Source organism: Heteronotia binoei, chromosome 14 (genome assembly GCF_032191835.1).
Source record: "Heteronotia binoei isolate CCM8104 ecotype False Entrance Well chromosome 14, APGP_CSIRO_Hbin_v1, whole genome shotgun sequence".
Taxonomy (NCBI): Eukaryota; Metazoa; Chordata; class Lepidosauria; order Squamata; family Gekkonidae; genus Heteronotia; species Heteronotia binoei.
In genome coordinates this window covers 14,615,290-14,632,751 of record NC_083236.1, presented here as the reverse complement: position 1 = coordinate 14,632,751, position 17,462 = coordinate 14,615,290, and the positions used below count along the sequence as shown (strand labels likewise).

At 48.7% G+C, this 17,462-nt stretch overlaps 1 protein-coding gene across 1 annotated transcript in view; it reads right to left on the bottom strand.

Annotated features, from left to right (window-relative positions):
- Positions 1-17,462, bottom strand: part of SLC4A9 (solute carrier family 4 member 9) — a 70,930-nt gene that overhangs the window by 5,531 nt on the left and 47,937 nt on the right. Inside the window, exons 15-18 of the mRNA XM_060253790.1 lie at positions 17,003-17,164; positions 6,022-6,200; positions 5,721-5,793; positions 3,507-3,575 (exon numbers count right to left, since the gene is read on the bottom strand). Coding sequence (XP_060109773.1) covers positions 3,507-3,575; positions 5,721-5,793; positions 6,022-6,200; positions 17,003-17,164 — 483 coding nt within the window. The remainder of the gene's footprint in view (positions 1-3,506; positions 3,576-5,720; positions 5,794-6,021; positions 6,201-17,002; positions 17,165-17,462) is intronic.

Here is a 17,462-nt window from a genome sequence, read left to right as displayed (position 1 = left end):
CTGTCTTTGAAGTAGCAGTGGCTCTAGGGTGCTGATGCACCGCTGGTGCCCTAGGCAAGGTGCCCCGCCCCTAGTGAGAGCAAGCTCAGCGGCTGCACAGCACAACGGCTGCACCTTAGAGTGCGCATCGCCAGGCTGCTGCAACTCCACCTCCTGCATCTGACGCATGGCTATTTCCCTCACTGTGGAGACAAGAGTGGGGAGGAGGGCCCTAACTGGCCCCCCAGGGCCACACCCCAGGCATCTGCCAAGGGCTGCCTAGTGGACGGGCCACCCCTGCTTTGAAGTTCAGAGCAACAAATGGCTCTGGGCAAACATTCAAGAGAAGCTGAAGAGCTGACTTTTGTATCAGCCAATAAACAGGCAAAAATAAAACAGTCTAAAACAAAAGACCCCCTCGGCAGTATGTGCCATCGAAACAACAAACCACTTCGCTCCTTTGGATGCAGGTGGGAGCTTGTTCTACCAGGCTGGGGGCGGGACTGAAAAAGCCCTGGCCCGAGTTGAGGCTAGGCGGACGTCCTTTGGAACAGGGACTGCTGGACGGTGTTGATCAATTGAGTGTAAAGCTCTGCAGGGCATATGCAAGAAGAGATGGTCCCTGAGTTATGCAGGCCCCTGGCTGCATAGGGCTTTAAAACTCAGCATTAGAAACTTGAGCTGGATCTGATACTCTATAGGCAGCCAGCCTTATATACAATATAAGTAGGACTGCCAATCCCCAAGTGGGGGCAGGGGATCCCCTGGTTTGGAGGCCCTCTCCCTGCTTCAGGGTCATCAGAAAGCAGGGGGGGGGAAGAATGTCTGCTGGGCCCTCAATTATTCCCTATGGAGATCGATTTCCATAGAGTATAATGGAGAATTATTCCATGGGTATCTGGGGCTCCAGATGTGGCTATTTTTTGACATTAAGGCACTAAACTTTCAGCATAGTATCTGGTGCCTTTCCTCAAAAGGCTCTCCAAGTTTCAAAAAGATTGGACCAGGGGGTCCAATTCTATGAGCCCCCGAAGAAGGTGCCCCTATCCTCCATTATTTCCTATAGAAGGGAGGCACTTAAAAGGAGCACAGTCCCTTTAAATGTGATTGCCAGAACTCCTTTTGGAGTTCAGTTGTGTTGTCACACCCTTGCTCCTGGCTTCACTCCCAAAGTCTCCTGGCTCCACCCCCAAAGTCCCCAGATATTTCTTAAGTTGGACTTGGCAACCCTAAATATAAGGGAGATAATAGTGACATACGTTACAAGCTTATTGTAACAGAATGAGTGCAAATAATGCATGTGAAGGATATTCAGTATTTGAAATGTGCCACATGATTAGCATTTTGCCAGCAGCTCCCCTATTAAAGGCACTCTTCTAGGGATCCCTGTGTGCCTGAGAACAGAGACAAGCCACAAGGCTTCCTCCCAGCTTTGCAGGTGGAATGAACATTTACATACTAATGGAACAAACACTGGCTCAGCCATCAGTCTCGCCTGCCCCATAGTGCTGTCCTTGCCCTTTGTGCATTTATTTTAATTATGTTAACCCCGCTTTTCTGCCCCCATCGGGCCACCAAGGTGGCTTACAAATTAAAACATACAAATTAAAATATCCTTAAAAGCCATCAAAACCAACACACAAATACATCATTATTGTAAGTAAAAAACGGTAAAGGTAGTCCCCAAACCACTCTGGGGTGACGTCGCATCACGTTTTCACGGCAGACTTTTTACGGGGTGGTTTGCCATTGCCTTCCTCGGTCATCTACGCTTCCCTCCCAGCAAGCTGGGGACTCATTTTACCGACCTCGGAAGGATGGAAGGCTGAGCCGGCTACCTGAATTCAGCTTCCACTGGGATCGAACTCAGGTTGTGAGCAGAGAGCTCAGACTGCAGTACTGCAGCTTTACCACTCTGCGCCACAGGGCTGCTTTATTGTAAGTAGGATCCTATTTATGTCATTTCTGTACCACTTCATGTGTTATTATGCTATGCTTCTGTTTCTTTCTGGTGGTTTCAGGCTTCTAATCCCCTAAATGCATTAGTCATTGAATGTCCCGTGTTGTCAACTGGGCTGGCTCATGATGTGTAAATCCACCTTGAGTCCATGTGAGAAAGGCAGACTGCAAATCATGTCATTCAATAAACCATAAAAAATCAACACAAATTAAAACCAAAGTTTAAAATAAATTAAACCTCACATCATAAAACCACATTTTAAAACCATTAACGAGAAAACGACAGTTAAAACATTGGGGAGGAAGGAGGAATCTCTGAGGAAGTGCTAAGTAGCACAAACAAGATCTGGCCACTGTGGAGCATTCCCTGGTTACCTCTAGACTAGCTTACTGCACCATACTCTGCCCTTGAAAAGAGTGTTTGGAAACTGTATTAGGAGCAGAATGCTGCAAACAGGAGGCTGACTGGAGAGGACTGTAGGGACCATAGCACTCTAGTACTGGCTTATCTACATGGGCTCTCAATTGACTTCCAGGTACAATTCAAGGTGCTGGTGTTGATCTCCAAAGCCCTACCTGGTTTGGGACCAGCACACCTGAAGGACTGTTTATTCCTTTATGAACTTGCCTGACCACTATGTTCATCTTCAGGGGCCCTGCTTTAAGTGCCTTTGCATTAGGAGACTACGCAAATGGCTACCTGGGGGAGGCCCTTCTCAGCCATGGTACCAAAATTCAAGAATTCTCTCCCGTGGGTCATTTGTCTGTCCTCCTCTGTTGTCATCTTTTGCCAGTAGGTGAAGACTTTTTTTTGTTGTGCTTGGCATTTCCTCAGTGATCCCTCCTTTCCCACCCAATTTTTTTAACAATTGTTTTTATATCTTTGTATGTATTTTAGCTCTGTTTTTAACTGTTTTAATGATGTGTGTGTGTGCGTTTTGGAGGTGTCAACTGGTTTTAAAATGTGATTTTATGATGTATGGTTTAATTTGTCAGCCACCTTGGTGGCTCTTCTGGGGGCAGAAAGCCAAGATATAAATTTTGTAAATAAATAAACAATTATCAAAGATTTCAGGTTTTCACGGCTGGTAACATCATTAGGGTTTGTAGAATCTTTCGGGATCAAGTGCCGTGTTCTACTGGAGAAAGTTTTCCTTCCAGACGTTTCGTTCTCAGCTGCGGAGAACATCCTCAGTGGCGTTGCAGCCGGAGCAGGCGCTCAGACCTTCTTGGCTGCTGTGCATTGAGTGGCCCAGTGGTAGGGCAATGCCACTCAATGCACAGCAGCCAAGAAGGTCTGAGCGCCTGCTCCGGCTGCAACGCCACTGAGGATGTACTCCGCAGCTGAGAACGAAACGTCTGGAAGGAAAACTTTCTCCAGTAGAACACGGCACTTGATCCCGAAAGATTCTACAAACCCTAATAAATAAACAATTCTTGCACACACTTCTAGTGCTGGTACCTTCTGTTTTGCACCCTACTGAAAGGAGCTGGTTGGAAATCAAGCCAACAGCACATTCTTTGCTGCAGACCTTCAGATGATTCTCCTAGCAATGCTTTGCACTCACCTGGATGCTGCTAAGGGCAGACACACCCATGTAGAGAAAAATCCCATATAGCACAGGCATTGGGATAAACTGCAGGAAAACAAAGGCAAAGCATCAGTATGGCCATCATGGGGCTTTAATTAATTTATTTACTTCACTGATACCCTGCTTTTCTCTCCAATAGGAATCCAAAGGAGGGACGGTGGCTCAGTGGTAGAGCATCTGCTTGGTAAGCAGAAGGCCCCAGGTTCAATCCCCGGCCTCTCCAACTATTAAGGGTCCAGGCAAATAGGCCTGAAAAACCTCCGCTTGAGACCCTGGAGAGCCGCTGTCAGTCTGAGTAGACAAGACTGACGTTGATGGACCGAGGGTCTGATTCAGTATATGTTCATATATGTTCAAAGCAGCTTTCATCATTCTCTGGTCCTCCATCTTATCCTCACAACAACCCTGTGAGGTGGGCTAGTCTGAGAATGTATTACTGGCCCAAAGTCCCTCAGCAAGCTTTGATGGCAGAAGGTGGATATGAAACTGGGTCTCTCAGATCGCAGCCTGAAAATCTACCCATTACACCACTGTGGCTGTAGAAGACTGGATCCTATCAGACTTTGCAGTTCCAGTCAGAATTGGTAGAGGCAGAAAGCTTTGTCAGGTTGCAGCTGGCTTATGGCGAGCTTGTAGAGTCTTCAAGGCAAGAGATGTTCAGAGGTGGTTTGCCATTGCTGGCCTCCGTGTCATGACCCTGCTATTCCTTGGAGGTCTCTCAGCCAGATACTAACCAGGGCTGACCCTGCTGAGCTTCCAAGATCTGATGAGCTCAAGCAAGCCTGGGCCATTCAGGGCAGAAGAAGAAGAAGATGATATTGGATTTATATCCCGCCCTCCACTCCGAAGAGTCCCAGAGCGGCTCACAATCTCCTCTACCTTCCTCCCCCACAACAGACACCCTGTGAGGTGGGTGGGGCTGGAGAGGGCTCTCACAGCAGCTGCCCTTTCAAGGACAACCTCTGCCAGAGCTACGGCTGACCCAAGGCCATGCTAGCAGGTGCAAGTGGAGGAGTGGGGAATCAAACCTGGTTCTCCCAGAGAAGAGCCCGCACACTTAACCACTACACCAAACAGGCTAGGCTGTTCCTTTAATCACTGTACATCCAAAAGCTGCATTGCTGATTGGATCCTGCCCTCTCCCAGGGGAAGGACGGCTAACTTTTCAACCACTTTCCATGGCTGCGTCATTCATGGTAGCTGGCAACCCTACCCACGGGAGGCATTTTATTAGATCTGTAGTATTTAGCATGCAAAATCTTTCATCACCATGGCAGGGGAACTTCTGTGTAATTCCAACTACCAAACAGCTGTTAAAAGCACACGGCCAGGCCGGCCTTTGTTTCCCCTGGCCAGCTGGACACCCTTCCCATGGAAGACATTTTCTTAAACGAGAGACATTAAATAGCAGCCATCAAGGATACCGTGAAAGGCAGGGTGTGTGTGACCCATTCCTGTTTCAGACATCCGTGCAAGAGTACTGCACCACCACCACCTTACATGGGTGCGACCCTGCACACACTCTCAAGTTAGGGTTGCCACCTCCGAGTTGGGAAATTCCTAGAAATTTGGGGATGGCTCTTGGGGACGGCAGGGTTTAGGGAAGGGAGGGACCTCATCAGGGATGTGATGCCAGAGAGTCCATTCTCCAGGGGAACTCATCTCTGTAGTCTGGAAATGTTGTCATTCCAGGAGATCTCCAGGCCCCACCTAGAAGCTGGCCACCCAGTCTTTTCCATATGTCTCTTTTGAGCTACACTTCTGGGGCTCTAAGACCAAACATGCTGTTGGGTCAGCTGAGACAGTGGAATCATCTGAGGCTTCAAGGCGGTGCACTTCAAGAAGCACATCCTGTCTTAAGAACTTGGAACGTTTTCTTATAATTGTGTGCTGCCAAGTTGAAGCTGACTGATGTGAGCCCGGACCACATGCTTTTTAGGGCAAGGTAGCGACACAGCGGCAGGGGATGGCACGCCAACTCTGAAGTCTCTTGCCTTGAGAACCTCACAGTCCTGCGGTCACCCTTGGTTGGCTGTGACATGATGGTTACAGCACAGACATGATTAGATGGGAGAAAAGGTCAACCTGTCCTCTGCTTATCCCATTCTGATGATCCATCCTGACTCCAGGGCCGATATGCAAATCTTCCTCCTTAAATCAACACATACAGATCCTGAAACTCTGTCTTACCTTGAGGACAGGTGCCAAGAACACAGAGAGACCGGTCAGAAGAAAAACCATCAGCCCCGTCATCCTCTGCTCCCTGCAAACAAGAGCACCTGTGGTTATACCTTCAGGTTGCCCTGGATGTCTACTGCTGCCTTTCCCTTCCAGCTACTTCTATGGCAAGCGGTGGAAGGAAGGCTGGATCTGGGCATCTCTGCTCTTGCAGGCCCAGCAATTTTCTAGCTGTGCAAAGGGGAAACATGGCAGATAACATGGCTTGCGAAAGCCCATTTTGGCAGTGGGACGGAAGGAGCGGCTGCCATACCTGATTCCCAGGAATTTTGGCTGCTCCCCTGGCGCACACGTGGTGGTCTCCTTCTTCAGGCTGTCCATGTGGGCCAGGGAGATGACTGTGGCAGACACATACCAGGGCAAGCCCATGACTGAGGTGAGAATCATCAGAAGGGAGACACAGAAGAAATCCAGGTGAAATCCTGCCCCTTTCTGCAATCAGACAGTGTTGTTAATGCTCAGAGAGACCTGATGGAAGAAACAGGATCAAGCCCTGCATTCTATTTTCCTGCCCATGCATCGCTCCGTTGATTTAGTGGGGAAAATAACATTTCCATACATTGTGTAGCTTGTTTAAGTCTGTCTGCTTGCAGTGGAGTTTTAGCATGTCATCTTCAGGAATCTTCAGAACACAATTTTTGACTGTTTAGTAGCCAAAACCTTCTCCCTCGCAGTAGATTGAGCTGTCTGCTCCATCCCTAACACGTACTCCAGAAACAGCCTAGTAAACTCCAAGGATTGCCTGCCCCTGTTTGACCCCACCCACCCAAACTTTATGGCAGCTACGCTCTATCTCATGCAGCTCATGCCTCTGCTTTTCCACAGAGACCTCTGAGAGTGGGCTCCTTCCACATCAGACGCTCTGTACAGTAAAGCAAAACGAAGAGTCTTTGAATGATCCATCCATCAGCGGCACAAAAGATGGAAAGTGCTGAGTTAGAACTCAAGGAATTAAACACCTGCAGTTATCCTGGCTTAAAAAGGGGTTTCTTACCCACCAGGTCTTTTTTTGTAGGAAAAAAACTCAGCAGGAACTCATTTGCATATTAGGCCACACCCCCTGATGCCAAGCCAGCCACAGCTGCATTTCTGTGCGTTCCTGCTCAAAAAAAGCCATTACCCACTATAAATGCCCAACTGGACTCACTTTTCAGCAACTTTAATAGGCTTTTCTAATATTCTGGATCTCTTCTAACATTCTGGATATGGATATCCACATCATTCTGTACATTACATATCATACGATACTGATGTTAACTAATTTTCTTATGCTTCAAACTGCTTCTTCCTCGATTAATTGCTGTTTATCCTACTTAATGACACTTTTGTTTATCTGCACCCTGAGAGGGAGAGGCTGGAACCTCTGACATGATCCCTCATAAGCCATTAAGTGTAACAACCTCGTCCATTCTAGTCCCTTGCACAGAGAAGCGCATGTGAAAGACTTACGATAGGAATCACACCACACCTCTCTCTGCCCACAACGCCTCCCTTTCCCTCCTCTCCTGCTGTAATTGTCCCAATTAAAATGTGGGAAATTGTTTTCCTTTCGTAGCATCTGAAGAAGGGAGTTCTGACTCTTGAAAGCTCCTGCTGGAATGAATGTGGTTAGTCCTTCAGGTGCCAAGGACTTCTGCTTTATTTTGCCACAAAAGCCTTTGTCAGCTCCAGCCAGGTTTCTAAATTCCCTCTCTGCCTTGTCCTTCACAGTCTCCTTATTTCTTGGGCTGCAGCTGTTGGCCTTCACACCCCCTCACTCTTCTCCCATCCAATAGACTTGCAAAAGGCCATTAGCTTCCATTCATCACATTAATAAAATCATGAAGTTAAAACCTGTTATCTGTCAAAGGCCGTTGCCTAGCATCATCTGTTAGAGCACGTACACTGGCTTGCTGAAGACAGAAAGGTAAGAAAGGCCACATACTAAATAATGCACTTTCAATCCACTTTCCATGCACTTCCTGACTGAATTTTGCAAGTTCACACAGTCAAATGCAGTTGGCAAAGTTCATGGAAAGTGGATTGAAAGTGCATTATTTAGTGTATGTGACTGCAGCCAAAGAGAGCTGTTTCCAACGGCACTTTTTCCTCCATGGGATAAAGTCTGTCAAGGAGTCCAGGCCTGAACTCCCGGGTCTCCATGGCAACAGTACACAAGTAACCAGGCTGTTGTTTAATTTTTTTTTTAAGTTTTATAAAGTTTATTTAAGTATTCCATTTCTTTTAATACAAGAATTTATAGCCAACGTATACTCTAAAACTGTGCAGCAAGAAAACAAAAAAGGTAGCTCAACTGTCAAACGTTTTTAGAACTGGTGTTAGATGGCACAAACCTTCTTTGCAAAAGTCAAAGACCAAAGCTCCAGTATCCTCTAAGCTGCCAGCAGCTGCAATTTAAGCAGGTCATAGTTCAGGCTTTTCGTCCATCAGAATGACTAGGGTTGCCAGCCCCCCAGGTCCCAGTGGGGGTTCTGCTTTTGGGGACTTTGATCTGCTGCTGCCAGCCAACTGGCTAGTGGGGGAAACCCCGCCCCCAAAAAGGATGTTTCTGTACAGCATCCCCAATGGGATGACATCACTTCTGGGTGATGTCATTGCACCAGGGACATCGTGTGGCAACACTCTAGTTTTTGGCCAAACTCTATGGTTTTTGAGGCAACAACCCATAGAGTTTTGCCCCAAACCCAGAGCATAATGCGTGATGTCTGCCCACCCCCGGAACACCTCCCAAATTCCCCCACCGCCGGGGAAAGGAGCCTTGGAAAGTCTGCACTGGCTTTTTTTGCAGAAAAGCCCAGCAGGAACTCATTTGCATATTAGGCCACACCCCCTGATGCCAAGCCAGCTGGAACTGTGTTCCTGTGCGTTCCTGCTATTAAAAAAAAAAAAAACTCCCTCCCCCAGATCATTCTAAATCAGACCTGCAGAAAATCAGGAAAACAACATGGAGAACGGGGAGGGACGGTGGCTCAGTGGTAGAGCATCTGCTTGGGAAGCAGAAGGTCCCAGGTTCAATCCCCGGCATCTCCAAAAAAGGGTCCAGGCAAATAGGTGTGAAAAACCTCAGCTTGAGACCCTGGAGAGCGGCTGCCAGTCTGAGAAGACAATACTGACTTTGATGGACCAAAGGTCTGATTCAGTAGAAGGCAGCTTCATATGTTCATATGTTCAACAGTTGGCAATAAAATCATCAGGATTCCATGTGCATCTTATACACCTTCAGGACTGCACAACTACAAAAATGTAGACTTTGGTATGCACATCTTCTGTAAGGATGCTAGAGGGTGCATTGAGATTACCTGAGATTTCCTCTGGCCACCCACCTCTCCATTCCTTTTAAAAGCCCCTCTGATCAGAATTTGGTGGTGTTTCTCTTGCTTCTTGACACAGAACACATCCCCCCAACCCCATGGAAAAAAAAATGGCAGGTCTCTTGGGTCTGACCAAAGCACACTCCTCCGTATAGTAATGAAAACACCCCATAGATTCCGCAGATCGGTTTCTCATTAGGCTTTCTTTGTGTCTCTTTGTTGTCTTATAAACTCTCATAATGTAGAAGTAGCCGGATTCCCAATTAAATCTTTCAGCAATGCCCAGAGGTGTGAGGCCATTATGCTGGGTGACGTGACCACTGCATAAGCAGTACATTGCCTGGATTCCTTGCGTCAGACACATAGTTATGAGCCAATCCTCCTCCCCCTCCCATTTCAATATCATTCTGCTTGTAAGTATTGACTGAATGTTCCTTCTGACGTGAGAGAAGAAAACAATCCAAAGTACATTCATTCCATCTAGAAGAAGAAGAATTGCAGATTTATACCCCGCCCTTCTCTCTGAATCAGAGACTCAGAGCGGCTCACAATCTTCTATATCTTCTCCCCCCACAACAGACACCCTGTGAGGTGGGTGGGGCTGAGAGGGCTCTCACAGCAGCTGCCCTTTCAAGGACAACCTCTGCCAGAGCTATGGCTGACCCAAGGACATTCCAGCAGCTGCAAGTGGAGGAGTGGGGAATCAAACCCGGTTCTCCCAGATAAGAGTCTGCACACTTAACCACTACATCAAACTGGCTCTACCATTTCACTTCCTTCTGAAGGCCTTTTTCTTTCCCTGCCCTGGAGTTTCTGGACACCTGACCTCATGAGGAGGCACAATAAGGAAGGAAATGCCCCAGAAGAACTGACCTGGATGACTGGAGTTCAATAAGAAAAAAAAGGTAAAGGTAGTCCCCTTTGCAAGCTCCAGTAGTTTTCGACTCGGGGGGGGGGTGGGGGTGGGATGCTGCTTTCACAATGTTTTCATGGCAGACTTTTTACGGGGTGGTTTGCCATTGCCTTCCCCAGTCGTCTACACTTTCCCCCCAGCAAGCTGGGTACTCATTTTACTGACCTCGGAAGGATGGAAGGCTGAGTCAACCTGAAGCCGGCTACCTGAACCAGCTTCCGCTGGGATTGAACTCAGGTCATGAGCAGAGGGCTCCGACTGCAGTACTGCAGCTTTACTACTCTGCGCTACGGGGCACATCTCCAGCAACCACACAAAAACAAAAGCTGGGGAATCAGAGCCAATGTTTTTTTTTTTTAAATGTTGGACTAGGGTTGCCAAACTCCAGGTGAGTCCTGGAGTTTTCTCCAGATGATAGAGATCAGTTCTTCTGGAGAAAACAGCTGCTTTGGAGGGTGGCTTCTAGGGCATCACATTCCCACTCAGTTCCCTCCTCTCTGCAGCCTCCATCATCCCCAGGCACTGCCTCCAATCTCCAGAAATTTCCCAAGGTAGAGTTGGCAACTCTATGTTGGGCCAGTTACTGTGGGCCATCTTGGCAACAGATTGTCAGAGCAAAGGTCAAGGATGAATCAAGGGTATGATTGGCCTAAAACTCAGTAAAAAAAGGCCTCGATAGGTACTGTGTGTTGCCCTGCCAAATCCCATAAAGTCATCAGATTATCTGAAAAATTCACAAATGTATTCAAATCAAAGCTAAAATCCTCCAGCATTTATTTCGCTTATTCAGTTGAAATACCTTTCTGCCAGACAACTGTAACTCAGCTTGGATAACAAATGATTGAAAATAGATACAGAATTCATAATCATAAACAACTAAAATGTAAAATCTGCCAGTTAAAACATCCATTTCCCAGACCGCTGCCCCAAAAACACACAGCAGGCACATCAGTCCTTACAATGCCAACACTGCCACGGGTGGTCCCGCCCACAGTCCACTTGGAAGTTTCACTCCCGCACCCCTTACAAGGGGCATCAGACGCAAAGCCTCTGCAAGGTCCTCCCAGAAGGAGGTAGGATTTTCAGCTCTGGGCTGGAAAATACCTAGAGATTTTGGGGGTGGAGCCTGGGGAGGGTGGCCTTTGAGGAGGGGAAGGACCTCAACAGGATACAATACCATAGAGTCCCCCCCTCCAAAGCAGCCATTTTCTCCAGGGGAACTGACCTTGGTGGTCAGAAGACCAATTGTAATAACGGGAGGTCTCCAGGTGCCACCTGGAGGCTGGCAACCCTAGAGGCACATGGCCTTTAAAGGTATGCATCATCCCTTGAATGGGACCTCAGAAAATAACTGATTACCAACAATGAGATTTCTAAGGAAAGGAAAGGAAAGGTCCCCTGTGTAAGCGCCAGTCGTTTCCGACTCTGGGGTGGCGTTGCTTTCACAATTTTCACGGCAGACTTTTTACGGGGTGGTTTGCCATTGCCTTCCCCAGTCATCTACACTTTCCCCCCAGCAAGCTGGGGACTCATTTTACCTCGGAAGGATGCAAGGCTGAGTCAACTTGGAGCCGGCTACCAGAAAACCCAGCTTTCACTGGGGATCGAACTCAGGTCGTGAGCAGAGCTTAGGACTACAGTACTACAGTTTTAACACTCTGCGCCACGGGGCTCATTGAGATTTCTAAAGGGAGTGATAGGTTCCCTCTGGCTAGCCTGATAATGTGCGGGCTGTGTGTTCTGAACCAATTGCAGTTTCTGAGGCATTTTCCAGGGCAGTCCTATTCCACATATTCCAATACTTGCACCTTGAATTAGCATAGCAAGGATCTGCATGGTCAGATCCTCACCTTCCAAATGGGGACTAAATGCTTTCAGGCTGGGGTAGGGGGAGAAACCCCATTCATAGCACCTGCAGGCACTTGCCTCTCCAATAACACTGGGGTCTAATCAAACCAAACTTCATGCTTTCAGCTAGCTCTAAGGCATCCTTTGCCCTGACCCCCACAGCTGCTCAATAGGCAGCAGAAGAAAATTACCTTCCCTCTAACAGTGTAACATCACTTCCAGCATGAACTAGGGCTGCCAACCCCCAGGTGGGGGCAGGGGACCCCCTGGTTTGGAAGTCCTCCCCCTGCTTCAGGGTCATCAGAAAGAGGGGGGGGGCAGGAAATGTCTGCTGGGCACTCCATTATTTTCTATGAAGACAAATTCCCATAGGGAATAATGAAGAATTAATTGAGGGGTATCTGGAGCTCTATGGGGGCTGTTCTTTGAGGCAGAGGCACCAAATTTTCAACATAGCATCTGGGGACTCTCGTCAGAATATCTCCCAAGTTTCAAAAAGATTGAACCACGGGGTCGAATTCTATGAGCTCCCAAAGAAGGTGCCCCGTCCTTCATTATTTCAAATGGACAGGAGGTATTTAAAAGGAGCACGAGCATAGTCCCTTTAAATGTGATGGCCAGAACTCCCTTCAGAGTTCAATTGTGCTTGCCACACCTTTGCTCCTGGCTCCACCCCCAAAGTCCCCAGATATTTCTTGAATCGGACTTGGCAACCCTAGCATGAACCCAGAAGTTATATCACAGTGTCAGGCCAAAGCTCTAGTCTAGGAGTCCACTGAAACTCTAGTTTTTAAAGCATTACCCCAATGTGATGATAGGGTTGCCAGATCCCCCCGTCTGGCCAGAGGATTCCTTGGTTTTCGGAGCTCCAATCCACTGCTGGCCATGCGGCCAGCAGGGGAAGGCCCACCCCCGAAGGGGCCCACCACATGTCAACATGGTTGGCATGACGATGTCACATAGAAGTGATGTCATCATGGCAGGGACATCACACATCGCTTTTATATTGATAGGCTTGTTTGATTGTTGGGTTTTTAACCATTTCATTGTGTTTGTAATCCGCCCTGAGCCCGTCATGGGAAAGGGCGAGATATAAATCTACTAAAATAAATAAATAATAAATAAACTCTATGGTTACCACAGAGTTTTGCCCAAAATGCTAGAGGCATCAACATACAACATCCCCAGCATGATGATGTCACTTCCATGTGATGTCATCACACCAACCACACCGCACGCCACAACATCGCTCCACTCTCTACACTCCAGGACGGTTCCCTCCCAACCCCCACCAACAGGACAATCGGACCTGGCAGCCCGATGTATATCCACCTTTAGGTTTGTGCCAGAAGAGACATCTATAGCTATTTGCATTTCCCCTCCACAAGCTTCCTGTTGGTTGCTAGCTGCAACCCATCCAGAGCTGGTTGAATGACTTCTTCAAGGAGAGTGGCATCTCCTCTGCATTGTTCCCTAGATGTATTCTTGATTGGCTGCACACACTGAATGAGGCCTAACGCCAGTAACACAGGAGCTCAAAGGCCTTAGAAGACACAGAGTCAGCAGAATGAGGTAGCAAAAGCCTCATGCTGGACTATGGACTGTCACGTGGTTTAGGCCTTGCTCACTGCAGACTACAAGGGGTTTGGCATTTTTGAATGCTCCCTTATTTGAACAAACAATGTTACCTGACGCTACCCAAGGTCATTGCTATATGAATTATGGAGCAACCTAACTCAACAGGGAGGAGGGTTCATGAGTCCCAGGAGGGGAACACTTCCTCTGGCAGAAGGAGGGGTCTTTCAGTTCCTAGGAAGGAAATCATGTAAAGAAGAAGCCATTAAACCAGGGATGTCATCTATCCCATGCACCAGAATCATCCTGCCCAGGACTCTGATCAGGCCCGCAGGGCTCTTTTCTCCCCTCTCCTTCCCCTCCTGTTCTTATCCTTTGAAGCTCCCAGGCTGAGCCTCTTACAGTTCCCAGGCTCTTTGAAGTTCTGAGACTGAGTCTCTTTCAATTTCACCCTTTGAAGTTTCCAGGCTGAGCCTCAGTTCCCGGGCTCTTCCTGCCTGTCTTTGCTGCCTGCTGCAAGGAAAACAGATCCATTCTGCATTTCCTTGCAGCTTTGTCTGTGCTTTGCAAAGGTTTCAAATGGAATGAAGATGGTTACATTTTCAGAGTTTCTATAGCCAGCTGAAACTCATGCTTCCTGGAGTTGTGTCCTTGAAAAAAAAGGGTTGATGCTTTCAGCCAGTTTATCTCTGCTGAATGAAGCTAATGTTGTGAGTATTCTAATGTGGGAACCCACAGCCAAAGGGGGATATTATAATGGAAAGCCATTGCCAATCTGAGTAGACTGGTGGGAGACGCTTACAATGCCATTGCATTGTTTCCACAGAGTCAGAGCCTTGTGCTTTTCCTTATTGTTTTATTTTAAAAATTGCATTGCCAAATTCCAGTATTCCCTCACCTTTCCAACTTAAACTATTGGAAGTTTTAAGCATGTTTGTATTTTAAGTTCAAAAAATAGTATCATTAATTGTGTTTGTCTAAAGTTTATATCTCCACTACCTAGCATTATGTTTTATGACACTCGTGGCCCGGCCCCACAAAGTCCCATTTGTGTCAGATCCGGCCCTCGTTACAAATGAGTTTGACACCCCTGCTTTAAACACTTTGTGCAAGAAGCAGGGGTGGCGTACCTTAACTGCAAGTGGCAAATTTGCCACTTGGCGTTCAGGCGTGTGGCCAGTGGCTGCTCTTCTCCCTCCCCTGCTGAAAGATGTAAAGGCCCCTCCAGCTGATTGGCGGGCCACATGCTCCCACCAATCAGCTGGAGGGCGCTTTAAACCTTGCAGGGGGGAGGGAGAGGGGTGGCCACCAGTGGTTGCTGTTGGGGCTGGCATCCCTAGTCCTACAAAGCGGTTCAGCACAGCAAGAACCCTGTGAGGGAGCTTGGGCTGAGAAAGCAACTGGCCCAAGGTCAACCAGAAACCTGTGTGACTGAGCTGAGAAACCCTTAAAATTAAAAGTAAAGGTAGCCTCTGTGCAATGTTCCCTCTAAGCTGAAGAGTCTTGTGAGCAAAAATTCTACTTTGTGAGCTAGTGGCATTAAAGTTGTGAGCTGCTGCATAGATTACTGTGCTCTGGGGTCATCCTTCCTGAGCTAAGACAAAAGTGTGTGAGCTGCAGGCTAAAAATCTGTGAGCTAGCTCACACTAACTCAACTTAGAGGGAACACTGCCCCTGTGCAAGCACCAGTCGTTTCTTTGCATCATGACGTTTTCACAGCAGACTTTTTAAGGTGTGACTTGCCATTGCCTAGCAGCCCCGTGGCGCAGAGTGGTAAAGCTGCAGTACTGCAGTCTGAACTCTCTGCTCACGACCTGAGTTTGATTCTGGCGGAAGCTGGATTTAGGTAGCCGGCTCGAGGTTGACTCAGCCTTCCATCCTTCCAAGGTCGGATGGGGAGGATGGGGCTGAGAGAGCTCTTTCGAGAACAGCTCTGAAGGAACTTGTGACTGACTCAAGGCCACACCAGCAGCTGCATGTGCAGGAGTGGGGCATCAAACTCAGTTCTCCCAGATTAGAGTCTGCACTTTTAACCACTACACCAAACAGCCTCCCTCCCACCATAGGATTGGGGCAACCTTCTGTCACTGGTTCAACCTAGATGGTTCAGCCCAGAAGGGGGGAAGCTGTCGGGCCATTGGAAAAAGTCCCAATGGGCATGATGGCTGTTCTGCCCTTGTCGTAGTCCTTTTAGTAGAGTTACCAGGTCCTCCTTGGCCTCCAGTGGGGGGGGTTGGGGGGGTAGGCTTGCCAGTTGCAGGATGGGAAACTCCTGGAGATTTGGGGGTGAAGCCTGGGGAGGACCTCAGTGGGGCACAATGCCATAGAGTCCACCTTCCAAAGCATTCATTTTCCCCAGGGGAAGTGATCTCTGTATTCTGGAGATGAGCTGTAATTCCAGGGGATCTCCAGGTCCTTCCTGGAGGCTGGCACCTCTACCTTTTGGCCTAGCGGTGTTCAGTGCAGGAGCTGGCCCAGTTGCCAGTCAGATTGAGATCTGCAGATTCTAGAAGTGCCCCCTGATGCTTCTGCTAGGTCAGGAGTCTGCGGCACAACAGCATTAACAACAGGTGGCTCAGCTAAGTGTGCTCTGCGAAGGGTGAGAGGCCACGCAGCAGAGAAGCGGCAGGCACTCCCAATCAGACAAGCCAACCAGAGGAACCAGTTCCTGTGAGCACAGAGGTTCACTCTGGCAAAGGAAGTGTGGAGCTGCAGCCTCGCGGTGGCATTCAGTACTGAAAACTGGGGAAAGAACACTGCGCAGACGTCGAATATGCAGGGCCTTACATGTTGCATTGTCCTCATGTGCTCCCCGGATCTGCCACAAGGATTCTGGATCAGATGTGCCCACTGAGTTCCCCATGGTGAACTTAAATCCTAGGCATGCAGGGGTCAGATTGGGGTTAAGAATACCTAGTATGAGGAAGGGGGTATAAGGCTTCTCTCCACACTAGAGCTGCCAAGCCCCTAGGCGGGGGTTCTCAACCCGCAGGAGGTTCCAAACCCGTTGGCCCACATCGGGCCGTTGGGGGGGAACCTCCCCCAACGTTGCCGGCGCGATGAGGTCACCCGCAAGTGACTCAATCGCACCGGCGATGTCGCGCGCCAGCCACACTAAGCATTTCTGGGAAAGCTTTATGGTTTCCCCAGACGCTCTAGCAATTTGGGAGGGAAAACTCTATGGTACAATAGGTACCATAGAGTTTTCCCTCCCAAACTGCTAGAGCGTCTGGGAAAACAGAGGTCTCCAGGAAACGCCTAGAGCGGCCGGTGCACAATGTCACCGGCATGATGACAACATTGCGGCCAGAGGCCATGGGGGACTTGGCAAGCCTACTCCACACCATTTTCCTGAAATGGCTCCGGAGACCTGCTATTTGTCCTACTGGAGAAATCCGCATCGGTACATCTATTCCCCCCCACTTTTGGATGATATAACCTGCAGCCGATGGTGCATGTGGACAGGCCTTGGACACAGCAGATGCTTGAGCATCCTGATTATTTCCTTCCTCCCCAAATTGCTGTTTCTGGGACAGCCGCTGCGAGGGAAGCCCCTGCGACCTCGAGCGCCCAGCCCTGAGACTGACCTGCAGCTTATATTCTTTGCGGTTGAGGATGACGGCTGTGATCTGCTGGTCCATGAAGATGAGGATGATGACCAGAATGGCAGGCACCGAGGAGACCAAGTAGATCCACCAGGGGTTTGCTCCGAAGGGAAACACGACCCACCCTCGAGCGGGGTTCGTAGGCTGCAGAAGGAACGGGTATTGGGAAAGGTTAGGAGAGCACAGAACACAAGAGGAGGCCTGCTGGATCAGACCAGTGGTCCACCTAGTCCAGCCTCTGGTCTCTCGTAGTTCCTCTGGAGGGCCAACAGCAGGGCATAGAGGCCGAGGCCTTTCGCTGGGCTGCCTCCTGGCTCTGGGAAGAGACTGAGTGCCTCTGAATGTGGAGGGTCCTCTCAGCCACCTCTCCACAAATCTATCTAATCCCCTTGGAAAACTGTTTATTCCTGTGGCCACCCCCCTGGAAGCGAATCCCACATTT